Source organism: Lycium ferocissimum, chromosome 10 (genome assembly GCF_029784015.1).
Source record: "Lycium ferocissimum isolate CSIRO_LF1 chromosome 10, AGI_CSIRO_Lferr_CH_V1, whole genome shotgun sequence".
Taxonomy (NCBI): domain Eukaryota; kingdom Viridiplantae; phylum Streptophyta; class Magnoliopsida; order Solanales; family Solanaceae; genus Lycium; species Lycium ferocissimum.
The window spans coordinates 28843847-28858542 of record NC_081351.1 but is presented as its reverse complement, the minus strand read 5'-3'; the positions used below and the strand labels follow the sequence as shown (position 1 = coordinate 28858542).

Genomic DNA, 14696 nt, shown 5'->3' with positions numbered 1-14696 from the left:
TTTTTTCCAAAAGGACAAAGCTAGTATACCGATTGTACATTAAACACGTTCATTTAAGTAATCCGGTTTCCCGGTAAGTATGACTTGCTTCAAGTAAGCGGAAGAAATGAGTCGTCGGTATTTTTAGAGGAAATTAGCGGAGCCACTAGATGACCACTTATCGCTAGATCCATAGGCTTTAAACGTCGGCTTTTTGAACTAAGGGGGAGATCGTGCGATAAGGTGCCGATATAAACTATGTGTTTTGTAAGATTGATAGGTGTTAAGGAGATTATGTTAGAGGGTCACAGTCATGTAGCCAAGATAAGGTATGTAGAATGTGATCTTTTGTCGTCTTCATTGAGATCAAGTACTAGGTAATTATGTTATAAGATATAAAGTTCTAGATCGAATAGTGGATTTTAAGGGTATAACGGTTCCAATTCCAGAGAAATTCATGCACTATGTGGTACTAATGACCAGACGTACTCTACACATGCAAAGCATACCTATCTTATGCCCTTGTTAAAGCTTTACACTCCATGTTTAAGATACAAGAATTAAGTCTCCATACGATAGTAAGCTATGCGAGGAATGTTCTTTCATGTTTCTCACATCAAAGTTGTACTCATGTCCAAGGTTAAAGACCGCATTCATGTCTCACGTATCTATCGTGATTTTATACCCATGACCACGTTCAGCTTCTAAGTGCTTTCCGAATATGATGTTGATTTTTAATAATGATTGAGAGAAGGTAACACGATAGTTTAAAGACTAGAATCTTTTATGGAATGCCAGCAATTCGGTCCTTCGAACAAGGGAAAATGCCTTAGGTAAATGATTTATTTCAACTCCAAAGATATGCTACCTACGTTCTCACGTACTCGTGCCCCCGATCGACTTCTTGAGCATTTCACATAGAAATAGCCTAACGGTGGAGTTGGTAGGTAATGATAAGTGGTAAGTCAGATGGATGTCCTACCCACGATTCTACTTAACTCGTGCCATGTTCCTCAAGTTACTATTCTAAAAAGCGACTCATAGCTTGGCACAAAGGATGCCATTTTTCTTTTCGAAGTACTTATGCCCTGCTTAAGTTCAAGATGACTTTCTACTTATGCCCAGGGTGCTTGACAACCAGCTTTTGGCGCACATGATCCTTTCCTTCATAGTTTATTTTATAAGGTGTCAACTTACGAATAAGAGTAAACTATGTTGAACCATGTCCCATTCTCGTAAGTATAGCTAAGTTCCAAAAGTGATATCTTATCCATCCCGCGTGTACGTCTATGAGTACCCAAGAGTGAGCCTATAATTGGCCCACGCAAATCGCGCTTTATGTCTTATTAATAGCTCAATACTCGTGATTGGGTCCAGACGCCACGATATGCATCCATGATGTACTCATGTAAATGTCGGGTTGCTCATGGTCCCATGCCCCATGTCATGCTATTCACGTTTCATGCCATATGAATCGCGTTCCCATGTACGCATGTTCCACGTTACGTTTGTTATATCCGGCATTTTTGCGTACTTGGAAAGCTTGGAGTTAACTTTGGTTTGTAAGGAATAAGGTCATGTTGGATTTCTCTTAATATGTGTATGCCGGTTAGGAAAACTGAATGCGGAAGCGATGGAGAGAGCTCCTAAGGGCAAAAGTGGAATTTAAAATTTGTTTCGGGAATCTACAAAACATGATTTGTGAAGAATTGGGCCAAAAAAAAAATAAAGAGATTGAGGCCCAAGCCTTCGAGGCCAGCCGACCAGCATGCATGGCCAGCCCACGGTGTGATAGTCCACGATAAGTTAAATGAGGGGGGGAGAAATATATATACATGCTCACCCCGAAGATTCAAGAAATTACAAGAAAAAGAAGAGAAAAAAACAAGAGCCATTCGGCCCCTAGCAGGAAAAGAAAAAAAAAAAGAAGAAGAAGAAAAAATTCCTAAGCCATCAACTTTGATCCATAAATCTTGTTCTTAAAAAGCTCGTATTCATACTAAGTTATGGTGCTTCAAGTTGGTATAATTATCTTGGCAAGGAAGTGTCTCTTTTGGCAAGAGGAAAGAATTGGAAAGGTAAGGATTTCATGTCGTTATTATGCTATAGAAGATTATATATATGTTATGGTATGTGGAATTGAATGAAAAGCATGGAAATTGTGAGTGGAAGTGTGTGAGGCGTGTGTGTGATATATATATACATGGTGTGTGTGTGTGTGCATGGTTATGCATGGAATTGGTGTTGAATTTTGTGGTAATCTAGTTGTAGTTATGGTGAAAATTGTATTGGAAATGAAAGTTGAATAAATTAGTGAAAGTTGGGAAATATGAGGTATGGCCGTGTGGTATTATGTTGATCATGGAATGTGAATTAAATGCTGTGCTAGTATGTTAAGTGTGTAATTGTGAAGTGAATGAGGATAATGATTCTTGTTGTTATGGAAAAGAAAAATGGTTATTAAGTTAAATGTATAAAAACATGCAAGTTTATTGTAACTTATGTAAATGTGGAAATGAAAGTAGGAAGACAAATTATGATTGTCATCGATGAGTTTGGAAGATGGAAATGTGTTATGAACTTGTATGTTAAAGATTAGAAGAATTGAATAAACTATGGCTTTGGTGGAAAGTTGACATAATTTGTATAGCTTGTGTATATATCGTAGAAATGTTATTATACGCTTTCGAATGTGTTGTAATGATCTCGATTAATAATGAATGTGGAAATATTGAGATTGAGTTGGACGAAGTTGGAAAGGTGACTAAATAGGTTATATTGTGTTTTATTGTGATCATTAATGTTGTTGTTGTTGGGTTGTTGTTGGTTGTTTTGAGAGCCGAGTCCGAATCTCGGGGTTGTTGTATTTACAGAGAAGTGCTGCCCAATTTCGGTAGCCAAGTATAACCCAAAGATTAAATGCTGGCAACTTCATGAATAGTAGCGGTAAAGCATGACCATTTGCGGTTTTGGACGAAACGAGCATTGAGATTTGACGAGCGTAAGGCGCAATCCAGGTATGTAAAGTTTTCCCCTTTCATTCCTTGGCATGTTCTAAACGTACTAGGCTTGATGCGAGCCTTAGATATGGCTACGTCACTCGAAACCCGAGATTGAAATATTTCCATTTTCAAAATAACGATTGAAATAGTTTCTTCATAAATTGTCATCAAAGTGACCTATATGTATGTAATCTTTACAAATGGACGCGGATTGTCCCAAAACTCTCATGAATGATTCCACAAGGTTTATGATCCATAATTTGAGTTCACCGCCTCGATTTACCCGAGGTGGGCCCACGAACGTACTTCCTATGAGACCTCTTACTATGGTTTTAATTGGTTTATTTCTATATAATACTTAAAGGAATCTTGTGATCATTGTACCGTTGTCAAATGATAAATATATATTTTGATATATGTTATGGTCCTAGAAACATGATTACATAAGTAATCGTGCCATCCCAAAAAGGGCCTACATATATACCATGATCGTTGTCGATTTCTTTGTAGTGATATGTCGATTTGAATTGTTCCATTTGTTAAAGAAAGATCATTCCTCATACTCCGTGAGCCTATGATACACTTGCTCATGAAACAATCTCGAAATTCTGTTTTGACACAATCCGTCTGACATCCCATAAAAGGTACGAATTATGACTTATGGTAGGTTTGTCTATTAAGTACTGACTTATATCATATGTCCTCTGCATTATACCTCGTCTGCAAGTTATGACATGGCTCTTTTTCCCAGCCCGGGCCAGACACATGTCTCGTGCGCCTTGCTTTTGCATTATTCACCGAGTCCTCGTCTTGCGGGGCGGGAGCGCGTTGCCATTTGTATGATTATGATATGATGATGCGAGGGATGGTGGCCGGGGACGGCACCGGTTATTATTCACCGAGACCCGCATGATGGGGAGCCGGGACACGTTTATATACATGATATATATGATTTCATATTACCGAGTCCCTTAATAAGGGCCGGGACACGTCATCTGCACACATGATACATGATTTTGTTATGCATGACTTCACTTACCGAGTCCCTTATCAGAGGGCCGGGACACGATATATGTTTGCATGACATCATATGATTTGATATGCATTATGTTTTCTGAGGTCTCGGACAAGGTATTACCTTTTATACTTCAGATTTTAATCATAGCTCCGTCTGTTATATTTCTGCATTCGTCCTCAAGTTATGATTATACCCCGTTACTTTTCCGCTTTACATACTCGGCACACTTCCGTACCGACCCTCGTTCTTCGGGGGCTCGCGCTACATGCCCGTCGGCACGTACGCACCGCGTGATACGCCACCGCCGTAGGATATCCGTCTCAGTTGCTTGGGAGTCGCTCCTTGATCCGAGCTTGTACTTTTGGTATATACTTCGTCATACATTCGTACATGTACTTATTTGGGTGGCCGCGCGGGCCCGTGCCCGTCTTTTCGATTCCGTTATGTATGTTAGAGGCACCGTAGACACGTATGTGGGTTATGGCTATGTTTGTACAAGATATGTATATGCGATATGTTCGGGAGGTTCCCCGCCTACGGGCAAAACCTTGCCGTCGCCTATATACGTGTGTGTGGATATGTTGGCTCGTATGGCCTTGCAGTATTTCGTGTGCAGTTAATTTGTTAGTAAGAAAAACGTGAGGAAACTCCGCCCAAATTACCCCGCATGTTTGAGTTATTATTTTTGGGCTTTTGGTACGTACGGTGCCTCGGGGGGGGGGGGGGGGGGGGGGGGGGGGGTCAGTCACGCTACGGGCCGGGTCGTGACAACGTTCTCCATGTACAATGCACCATGTCATGTCTGTTCTCTAAAGTAAAGTATCTTATATGAATAGTACCAATAATTCCTTTTCTCTCAGTCCTCTATAATTCGCTTATGAGAATGAGCAAGATGAGCTAAGGTATTCATAATCATGATTAACAACTAACAAGATAATCAGAAGTAAGGTGCATTCCTATATTCAAATGATATCTTTTCATGTACCCTATTGTACTTATCTCGGGGAGTATTCTACTCAGATTCGACGTATTCATGTCATGCCTATGCTAGAGATTTATGAACACCTATGTTAGGATCATATTCTTGTTATACGACTCAAGGATGTCGCATTCACATCGAGTTGCGCTTACATTCAAAGCCTAAGTGATACTCTTATCTCATATTACCACGGTGACCTACGAACGTCTGTGATTAAGTCTCTAAGTATCCAAATCCTACCCGCGCTTAGTATTCAACCCTCATGTTATAACAATCATGTTTTCGACATTCGCATCCCATGTTACGATATCCATTTTCACACGTATTCGTATCTCATGACATTTTAGCACTCATGTATTCATGTCATCCAATCTTCGTGTATTTATGTCCCACGTCATGCATCTCATGCCCAGGTAATCATGTCATGTTCGTGCCTATTTCCAGTACTCATGTCATTCGTGCCTACACATTTCTTCCAAACCCCATGTATAGTAATCACGTAATCATTCAGCCAATATCCGTGTGTTCAAGCCAGCTCAGTATTTATGTTAGATACATTCAAGATTCAGTAATCACGTTATGTCACATCATGCGTATTAAGATGCTATGAGTTGTGTGTTGGTACTTTAGTTAGTTGGCGACGTTTGAGAAATGTCGTGAGGTTCCGATTATGAAGGAAGTCCTCTGCCATAAATTTTGTAGATTCCGTTAGTCGGTAGCGATTCTTAACCACTATTCATAAATCGAGGACAAATGTTTCATGATTCTCATTCATGTAGGTGCTACTCAGTTTCATGTTCCCCATGTACATGTTTCCATGTAATCACGTATTCAGTTCTCATGATCCATGACCATGCTCCCACGTAACCATGTCAAGCTCATACGTTTTACGTCATGTTTCTTTCATGTTCATGTATTCAAGCCATGTCCAGCCATGTTCTTAAACATGACCCATCATTCGAGGACGAATGATCCCAATGGAGAGATATTGTAACACCTCATACCTTTAACCTCAAGCTTTGACCATGATCCTAGACTTCAGAGAAGTAGATAAAGGATGTGAGGATTGGAATTTTCCCTGTTCGGTTGTAGATGGGAGTTTACGCCCATGAACGAAGGACCGTATTTCGCTTTGACCATGATTTACTTAGTCGTAAATCAAGTCGTAAACCGTTACCACAGATTTCTGGACATTCTGGAATTTAACATTTGGGTGTTACATTGTTAAATACGGACCGTATTTCAGTATACGGCCCGTATTTCAAAACGTAAACTGAAACCAAGAATTTCTGAACATTCTGGAATTTGACATTTTGATGTCACATGGTTAAATACGGACCGTATTTCATTTTACGACCCGTATTTCAAAACGTATTTGGAATTTGGGAAAACTTCCTTCATGAAAGTTGTAGAGCTTTGAAATACCTTTCCAACGGTATATTATGGGGGTCAAACGGACATCTGTGCAAAGAGTTATGACCATTTTACTGAAGAGACGCGGTAGTCCATATGTCAAAATACGGACCGTATTTCAAAATACGGCCCGTATTTCAAAATACGGCCAGTATTTAACTGGGCCGAAAATCTAACTTTTTCAGAACAGTATATATTCGTCCATATCAGTTCTAATCATTATTTTTCATTCCTTCAAGCCCTAGAATGACCTCCTATCCTCTCCCATCATCAAGAACACCAAAGTAAGCCTACTCTAATTATTCCAACTCAATTCTAACATATACTCTAATGATCTAAACAAGAAATCATCATTCCTAAAACTAGGTTTTCAAGAAAACCCATCTCAAGGTTCAAGAATTCAAGATTTTGGAAATCTTCTTCAAAGCTCAAGTCTTTAATTCAAGTTTTGGAGCGACTAAGGTATGTAGAGTTACTATCTACGTGTGGGAACATCATTGTTTCTTCCCCACGCCTCATAATCCATAAATTATGATTCTCTACTAAAACTAGGGTTTCTATACCATGCTCATGATAACCCTAGGTCCATGTCCATGATTATATTATGTATGAATTGTTATAATTCCATCATTCGAGTTCTTAATATTTCTTTATGATTATTGAGAATCCGTCCGTAATCCATGAAAACCCATATCTTGTATTCCATGGGTTCTTGCATGCATGTTTTTAAATAAAAATGATTATTTCATGAATATCCTACATGTCTACAAGTTTTCATGCAACTATATTATATAATTACTTTCATGCTATGATACAAGATACATACATGCTAAATACAAGTTATTTCATGAAACCATATTTACAAGTTATTTCATGAAACCATGCTTACAAGTTATTTCATGAAACCATGCTTACACGTTATTTCATGAAACCATGTTTACAAGTTATTTCGTGAAATCATGATTACAAGACAAGTACAAGTTAATTCACGAAAATCATGGGCTTCTTAGCCAACTATATTATGTTCATATTTTTGGGAGTTGCACGAATTACCGAGAAGGCTCGTATAGCTCGAAACTACGTAGCCACCGTAGGACAAGGATCGCTCCGCCCGGCTAGGACGATACCTTAATTTTTTAACCGAATGGATCCATCGTGCACGTTACCACCTCATACCCCGGCAAGGTATGGGGAGCTCTGTCCGGCGAGGTACCGGACTCCACGTACCCACGTGGTGATATCACATGGTCGGTTTTATGAAATGCTCTCCTACTTATCATGTTTTGCTTATGTATATATATATATATGTACTCATGCTCATGTTCATGTCCGGGTTTTCGGTTTCGAGTTCTTATCATGTTATTTCATGTCCCATGTTATTTCATTCGGTTGCTTTACATACCAAGACATTCAATGTCCGACGTCCCCTTTTATTGCCGGGCCCGCATTTCACGATGCGTATCGATATACGTGACGACACATACGCTCGATGGGGGACGCATTCGTATCGCCTTATTGGTGAGCCCCATCTCATTCGGGGTTTAGTCAACGCTTTATTTTATGATTAGTTATGCATCTAAGGTATACTGGGGGCCTTGTCCCAGTAAGTATGTTTTCCAGTCAGACTCATGATAGAGGTTTCATAGACTAAACAAGTCAGTTATGTTATGTCAGACATTCGGAGTCGTATAGCCATTTTGGCTCATTCATGTTATTTTCGCACTCATGTTTAAACAAGTATTTTTATTAAGTATTATGACTTACTACGTTTTATAAAGGCTCATCATGCATTCACGTTATATTCCACTCATGTTATGCCTCATGATGATTCAGCAAGCCATGTGGTTGGCACCGAGTGCCGTGTTTCGCCCAGGCCATGGTTCGGGGTGTGACATATAGTAGATGCCAAATCCCCTTAGTTTCTTTGTACGTTTACTTCTTTATATGTTGAATCCCCTTAATGAAAATTTTGACTCCGCCACTGCTTACTATCGAGCATCAAGCATTGATAGGGTTCCTAAAATTGAAACTCTAGGAATGACAAACACAAAATAAATACGGAATTAAAAAATAAAGAAATTTGGAGATGAGAAGGAGAAGACAAAAGTAAGACCCAAATTAGAAGAGAATTATTAGGCAAACTTGGAAATAAGTTTCAAATCCTCCTAACATATTCTAACAATTTGAACATCAAGGCAAGATAATTCAATTGAAATCCACAAGTGAATAACTCTTCATGAAATTCAAGGATAAGGTTTCATTAATCAACAGCGAAATCTCACTCTACAAACTAACTCTCAAACTAGGCTAGTAAGCCAAACAAACTATATTGAACAATTTCAATTCTCAATTCATCAAAATCTCACTATGCTAGCTAACCCTCAAGGCACTATATATAGTGTTGGGCAATTATTACAAACTAGGCCCAAAAGTGACCTTACAAAGATAGCCGTAATTAAAAAATCTGCCCCTTCATAATCATTTTACTGACCGTAAATAATGATTAGGTCCATACTTCTCGTCGTCAAACTATTAATTCCCATAAGCTGTTTTACGGTGACATTTACGGGCCGTCAACTGTATTATGGTCCATATAATGTATTGTAAATCGGTAACAAAAACTGAAATTCTTCGGCTTGAAATACGACACATTTTACGGTCCGTGATATATTTTACGGGCACTTTTACGGTCCGTCAATCTGTTTGACGGGCCGTATTTCTTCAATGCTTCTTCCATCTTCTTCACTTATCCAAGCAATTATCCAAAGGTTGAATATCTTGGTTTGTTGTACTTCAAGGGTCTCCAATGCCTCTCTTTTCACGAACAATCCTACGCTTGGAGTTCCCTAGCTTGACTCCGAGAGAAGGGTCGTTGTCGAGTCGTGCCCTTTGATATCATATCATCCTCCCTTTCTTGGAAAAGATTCGTCCTCAAATCTAAAGAATTACCTACAACACAAGAAGATAGATCACTTACATTGAAAACATTGTGGACATTACACTCACTTGATAATAAGGAAGGGGGTAATGCGAGTTTGAGGGCAAAATGAACCCATTATATCTATTTCTACTGCCCTTTAGCTGTCTTATTTAATCAGAAACATTTTGTTAAAGACAATAGTTCATTTGTACCTAATGTTTGTTTTGTAGAAGGGAAGTCCAGCCTATCATCTGGTATTCTGATATCAATATATATATTGCGAGAATTGAAGAAATGGACAAATCTGTAATGAAATATCCTAATGTGAGAAATTTACACCGAGACTTAATCATTAATCTCTTTGATAAATCTAACAACGATTTTGCATTCATATATAGTTGGTTCTTCTAAATTCATAACAATCAAATCAAAGTGCACATAAAAATTTATGTTGATTTGAGTTTGATTTTTAGTTCTTTTTTGCTTTTTGCTTTGCTTTTTTTTTTTTTTTTTTTTTTTTTTTTTTTTTTGCTCACACTTTTCAGAGTGGAAACTGCATGCCCCGAGACCAAGTGTTTATTTGTGGGGGATGGGTTAAAAAAAGTACTATCTCATTCCATAATATATGACATGCACATTGATCCTTCTTTTGAATACATACACATATAAGAATTCTTTATACTATCAGTATATGAAAAATAGATTCAATTATATTTGTTATTCAAACAAGCAACACGATTGTGAACAACTTAATTAGCTTTAATGTGTCTTAATTAGTGTGGAGATGACACTTTTTTAGCCAAGTGCTTTAAAGTTTAAACTTGTCAGTAACACATGAATTACGATTGGGAATAACTAGGGATATCAAATGGAGAGGTTGGCCTTGGGCTACATTTGAGCACATTAAAACCAGTTAAATCAATAAAAGCATGTTCAAACATAAGGAACTACTTTTGAGCCATTTCTCATCTCTACGAGACTCATCAAGGTTACATCACTCAATAACGCTTAAAATTTGGCGAGTAAGAAGGTCGACAATAACACAAAATCAAAAAGACACCAACATATTTCGATTTTTATTTAGTTTCATATAGTACTCGAAATGGATATAAAAACATAAATAAACTTAAAAAATGTGTGACAAGATACACATAATTCCTGGCAAAATGTTCGAACAACATTCTTCGTTTAACGATTTAGTTTAGCGATCGGAGACATCAACGTGTGAATATTAGACAAATTGACCAAGGTACTCCTCCACAGTGGTGTACTTGACATCTGGATAAAGTTCTGAAGCCTCAACCCTGAACAATGGATCGATCTCAAAATTGGTTTGATCACCCTTCACAAATGTTGTGTGGTTAAGTGCTAATAAGATATTTATTGGAACAGGAGATGCTGCAATTGTATACAAGATAACAATGTCAGGATTTTTAATTACGAATACTAAATTGAAAGGAACAATCTTGATGATATATTTAGGCTAAAGATTACTGACTCTTGATGCCTTTGAGAAGTTGCTTCTCTGGAATGTAGATTTTCTCCACAGTTTTACCAATCATTTTCTCCCACATAGCCACGAGCTCGTTGAACGATAACGTGTTCTTAGGAGGCTTGATGTAAAGGGTCTTGTTCAACGTTCTCGGATCATCAACAGCCTTAATGGTGTAGGTGGCAATATCGCGTTCTTCGTTGAACACAGCTGCAGTCAAACATAACAAGAAAAAAGTACAGAAAAATGAGCAATACGGAAAAAATTGGAATTAGCTACGAACTTCGTTGCTAATCAGTTGCGAAATTGCTCGTAGCTAACGAATTTTTTTGATAATTCGTCATTATCATATTTACCGATAGATTTTATTGTTTAGTTACAGAATTTATCTGTCGCTAGTTCCTATTTTTTTAAGTAGTGTAGACATTTCGCCATGAACTTGTTCTGTTATGTTATCACAACATGGCAAATTAACAAACGATTTCAAATTAAAGGAGTCACCACTTAACATTAGTAGAAAACCACGTACCCTTAACATTTCCATCGCCAAGAATGAGGATTTTGTCTCTAGGGGGAGCAGTGGCTCCTGGCTTAAGACAGACCAAAGTTGGTAAGAGAAAACTAACAAAGCTGTCGCATGAGACGAAAGTATAAGGAATTCCTTCAGCTTCAATAGCTCTGCGGATTTGGGCTTTCTCAGCATTAACCTTGTCGACATCCATACCAAACTCTGAAGGGAAGAATCTCTGAAAAATTCAAGTAATAAGATAATTTAACTCCCATGAAAATTATGTAAAAGTGCCATATGTAAAATTAATGTTAGATGAAAAAATCCTAATAAACCAACTCTACGTATTGAGACCAGTCTAGGATACAAATGAGGTTATAAATTCAAGAATTTTATCAACTACCAGTACATACAGTTATCAAAAATTCCCTTAGTACTCCTTTGAGAATGATTTAGGGTAGAAACAAGTTTGGTTATATGGCAAATTTTGCGGGAGATTTTTATGTGAATATGTAATAGATCGGTAGTATAAAATACAGGAGATCTTCGTATGATCATTTTCTTCTATTCAAATTATAACCGATTATTTTGTATCATTTGCTCGAATCCTAGTAAAGACACGAGCTTCCTTCTAATTTGTACTTTCATTGCTCTACCTTTGTCCTATGTTACCTGTTTTTCTTGTACTTGTAGAGGTAATAGGAGATCAAAGGTTAAATCCATCAAGTTTAAATTCTAGATCTGTCTCTACAACGATGAGAATTAACCAGTTGATATCAATGATATGACATAATACTCATAAATTGACACTCTAATTATAATGAACAATAAGAAGCAATTATTAACCTTAATATTGCCAACTTCTTTGATAGCAGCAATGATAAAAACTTGATCAGCCAATTCCATCGCACCCAATGTTGATATCACTACATCCACTTGCTTTATAGCATTCACTAAGCTCTCATGACAATACAGATCACCCTGTTTTATCATTAAGAAATCAAATACTAGCATGCAAAATTTATTTCAATCTTGATTTTTCCTTAATTTTTGTTTGCATAAGAAAAAAAATTAAGAATGCACCACATACATGAAGAATAGTGACACCAATACTCTTGAAATGGTCAACAAGTTTAGCCTCAACAGGGTTAAAATTAAGTGTGCTTTCTCTAACAAAAGCAAAAGTGGGGTGTCCGATTTTTGCACTTGCTTCCACTACGTATTTACCAATACAACCAGTTGCTCCAATGATGAGAATTTTGCTTTTCTCAGCCATTTGATCAAATGCATTTGAGTGTTACTGTAGAAGTTGGAAGAGATGAATTTGGTTGAGGCATCAAAGCATGCTGAGGCAACACCATTTTATAATGCACTGAGCTTGGGAATTGTAACTACCGAAATGCCCTCAGTCTTCTTCTAAGCAAACAAAATGAAGAGAAGCGTGTTAGGCTAAAACAATCCAAAAGTATTTCTTGACACGTGTGAGATTTTCCTCGTTGGGCTGAACCCGCATTGCTTTTCTCATTATACCTCACACCATTAAGAATATCCAACATACTTTATAAATAGTTTTTTTTTTTTACATTTTTCATGTGAGCAGATGCGGACCCACGTGGTGGGGAGGGGTCCCGGGACCCCGTTAACTTCGGGAAATTTTTTGTTTATATATACCTGGAGAAATGCCAATAAACTGTACTCCCTCTGTCCCAATTTATGTGACACTTTTTACTTTTCGAGATTCAAATTGTTTGAATTTTGATTAACATTTTAAGATATATTTTTCCACCAAATTAATATGGGAAAATTTGCAACTCATAGTACTTTTCATGTAATTTTTAAATATATAAATTTTAATCTAATCCAGTTTAGTTTTAAAATTTGATCAAATCGACTCAAAAAATGAAAATCTCACATAAATTGAGGCGATTGGAGGAGTACGAGGTAAGATAAGACGTAAAAGAAAGTTGGGGCCACTGGTTGAAATTGTAGGTTGGCATGTCTTCCTGAGTTTAAGAATTGAGTTCAAATGTCGGTTTCTCCTTCCTTGGCTTTCTTTTTTCGTTTTTATTTTAGCTGACAATGTTAGTGCTTAAAAAATGCATAAAAAGCGGTCGTGGCGAGTTTCTAACAAGCAATCTCATGGGGGTTCAAACTGCAAAGTGGTGCTCACAACCATCGGTCATTGTAACTATACCAAATAAAGTCATTTAGTTCATATTATCCGTTAGTACATCAGTTCTATATGTGTTTAATAAAATTTTACGACAAAATAGTGTTGCATGACATCACTTCGACTAACGTCATCCGTCCTTAGTAGTGTCCCTCATATTTAAATTCTGGATCCGCCTCTACATATGAGAATTTGTTCGCACATATCAAACATTCTCCTTCGAACTAAATTTCACATGATCCATTTTAAAATTAACTACTCCGTCACCTATATTATTAAAATATTTTAGATCATAGGTCAGCTAAATTAAAGGTCGTACATGAAATTGCCAATTTGGTATAAGGAAAAAAAAGCGGGTCTTTAAGAACTCTTTTAAAAAAAAAATAGAAAGAAATCCCCTTTTTTCACCAAGTTCTTAAAATCACTTGTAGATGAATCCGCTACATAGTTGGGAATAACTTAGCTAAATATATATTTTTGGTTCAATTATTGTCTGGGACATATCACCTTCTAAGCTAAATATTTATAAAAGCAAATGAATAGAAATTAATTACTTAATAAGATATATTCAATATTAATAATAACTTTCCTATTATATGACTCAGTTTTTGATACGCTTCTCTAAACACTTAATCCCCATAGCCATATACTATAGAAATTCTACACTCCCACCCTATGAGGTATATCAATAAGTAAATATATTAAAATATAATTATTCAAAAGCAAACTAAAATTTTAAATAAGAATTTTTTTTTGTAGCTATTTTAATAATTATATTTCCACGAATGCTCGTACATGTTTATTTTTTAAACACTACGGTTGCCTTTATCATAATTATTTGAAATCCTAGTTGGTTAATTTTTAATTTTCACATTAGTGGTAAATGTTTAATCAAAGATCCACAAAACATCCAACACCTTTTACAAAGTCTAGACTTGCAAGTTGACGTTATCTTCGTATAATTGGTCTATGTGGAATCACGACCCCAACTCACATTACGTTTTATGTTTGCATTGATACTTGCCTTTAATTCTCATAAGATGTAGTTGGGCGCTACCACATTATTCTATGATTTAGTATTTTTTATTCCTTTTTAAGAGCACTTGAAAAAATATTAGTTAGTTGTCACTTGTCATCATAAATTATCGTAGACAAAGATCCTTTATATTTAGCTATGAATATTTTTCATCGCAACTAATTGATTTATTCAACTAC

General features: G+C 36.8%; 2 protein-coding genes across 2 annotated transcripts in view; both read right to left on the bottom strand.

Annotated features, from left to right (window-relative positions):
- The window catches only part of LOC132033220 (uncharacterized), a 77187-nt gene extending 64573 nt beyond the window's left edge, over positions 1 to 12614 (bottom strand). The window contains exon 1 of the mRNA XM_059423120.1: positions 12604 to 12614. The gene's annotated coding sequence lies outside the window, so the exon portion shown is untranslated. The remainder of the gene's footprint in view (positions 1 to 12603) is intronic.
- LOC132033222 (phenylcoumaran benzylic ether reductase TP7-like) lies at positions 10486 to 12596 on the bottom strand. Its single transcript, XM_059423131.1, has 5 exons — positions 12402 to 12596; positions 12158 to 12292; positions 11333 to 11549; positions 10810 to 11013; positions 10486 to 10709 (listed from the first exon to the last, which is right to left on the bottom strand). The coding sequence occupies exons 1-5, from the start codon at positions 12585 to 12587 to the stop codon at positions 10543 to 10545; spliced, it is 909 nt and encodes a 302-aa protein (XP_059279114.1). The 5' UTR covers positions 12588 to 12596; the 3' UTR covers positions 10486 to 10542.
- Positions 12615 to 14696: the final 2082 nt, after the last annotated feature.

Bases quoted from the DNA above. Each gene is read 5' to 3' on its own strand.
- LOC132033222 (XM_059423131.1), bottom strand. From the start codon at position 12,587: ATGGCTGAGAAAAGCAAAATTCTCATCATTGGAGCAACTGGTTGTATT. The intron at 11,550-12,157 runs GTTAATAATTGC...TGAATTTTTCAG, and splicing joins AAGAAGTTGGCAATATTAAG to AGATTCTTCCCTTCAGAGTT. The intron at 11,014-11,332 runs GTACGTGGTTTT...GTTTGACTGCAG, and splicing joins TGGCGATGGAAATGTTAAGG to CTGTGTTCAACGAAGAACGC.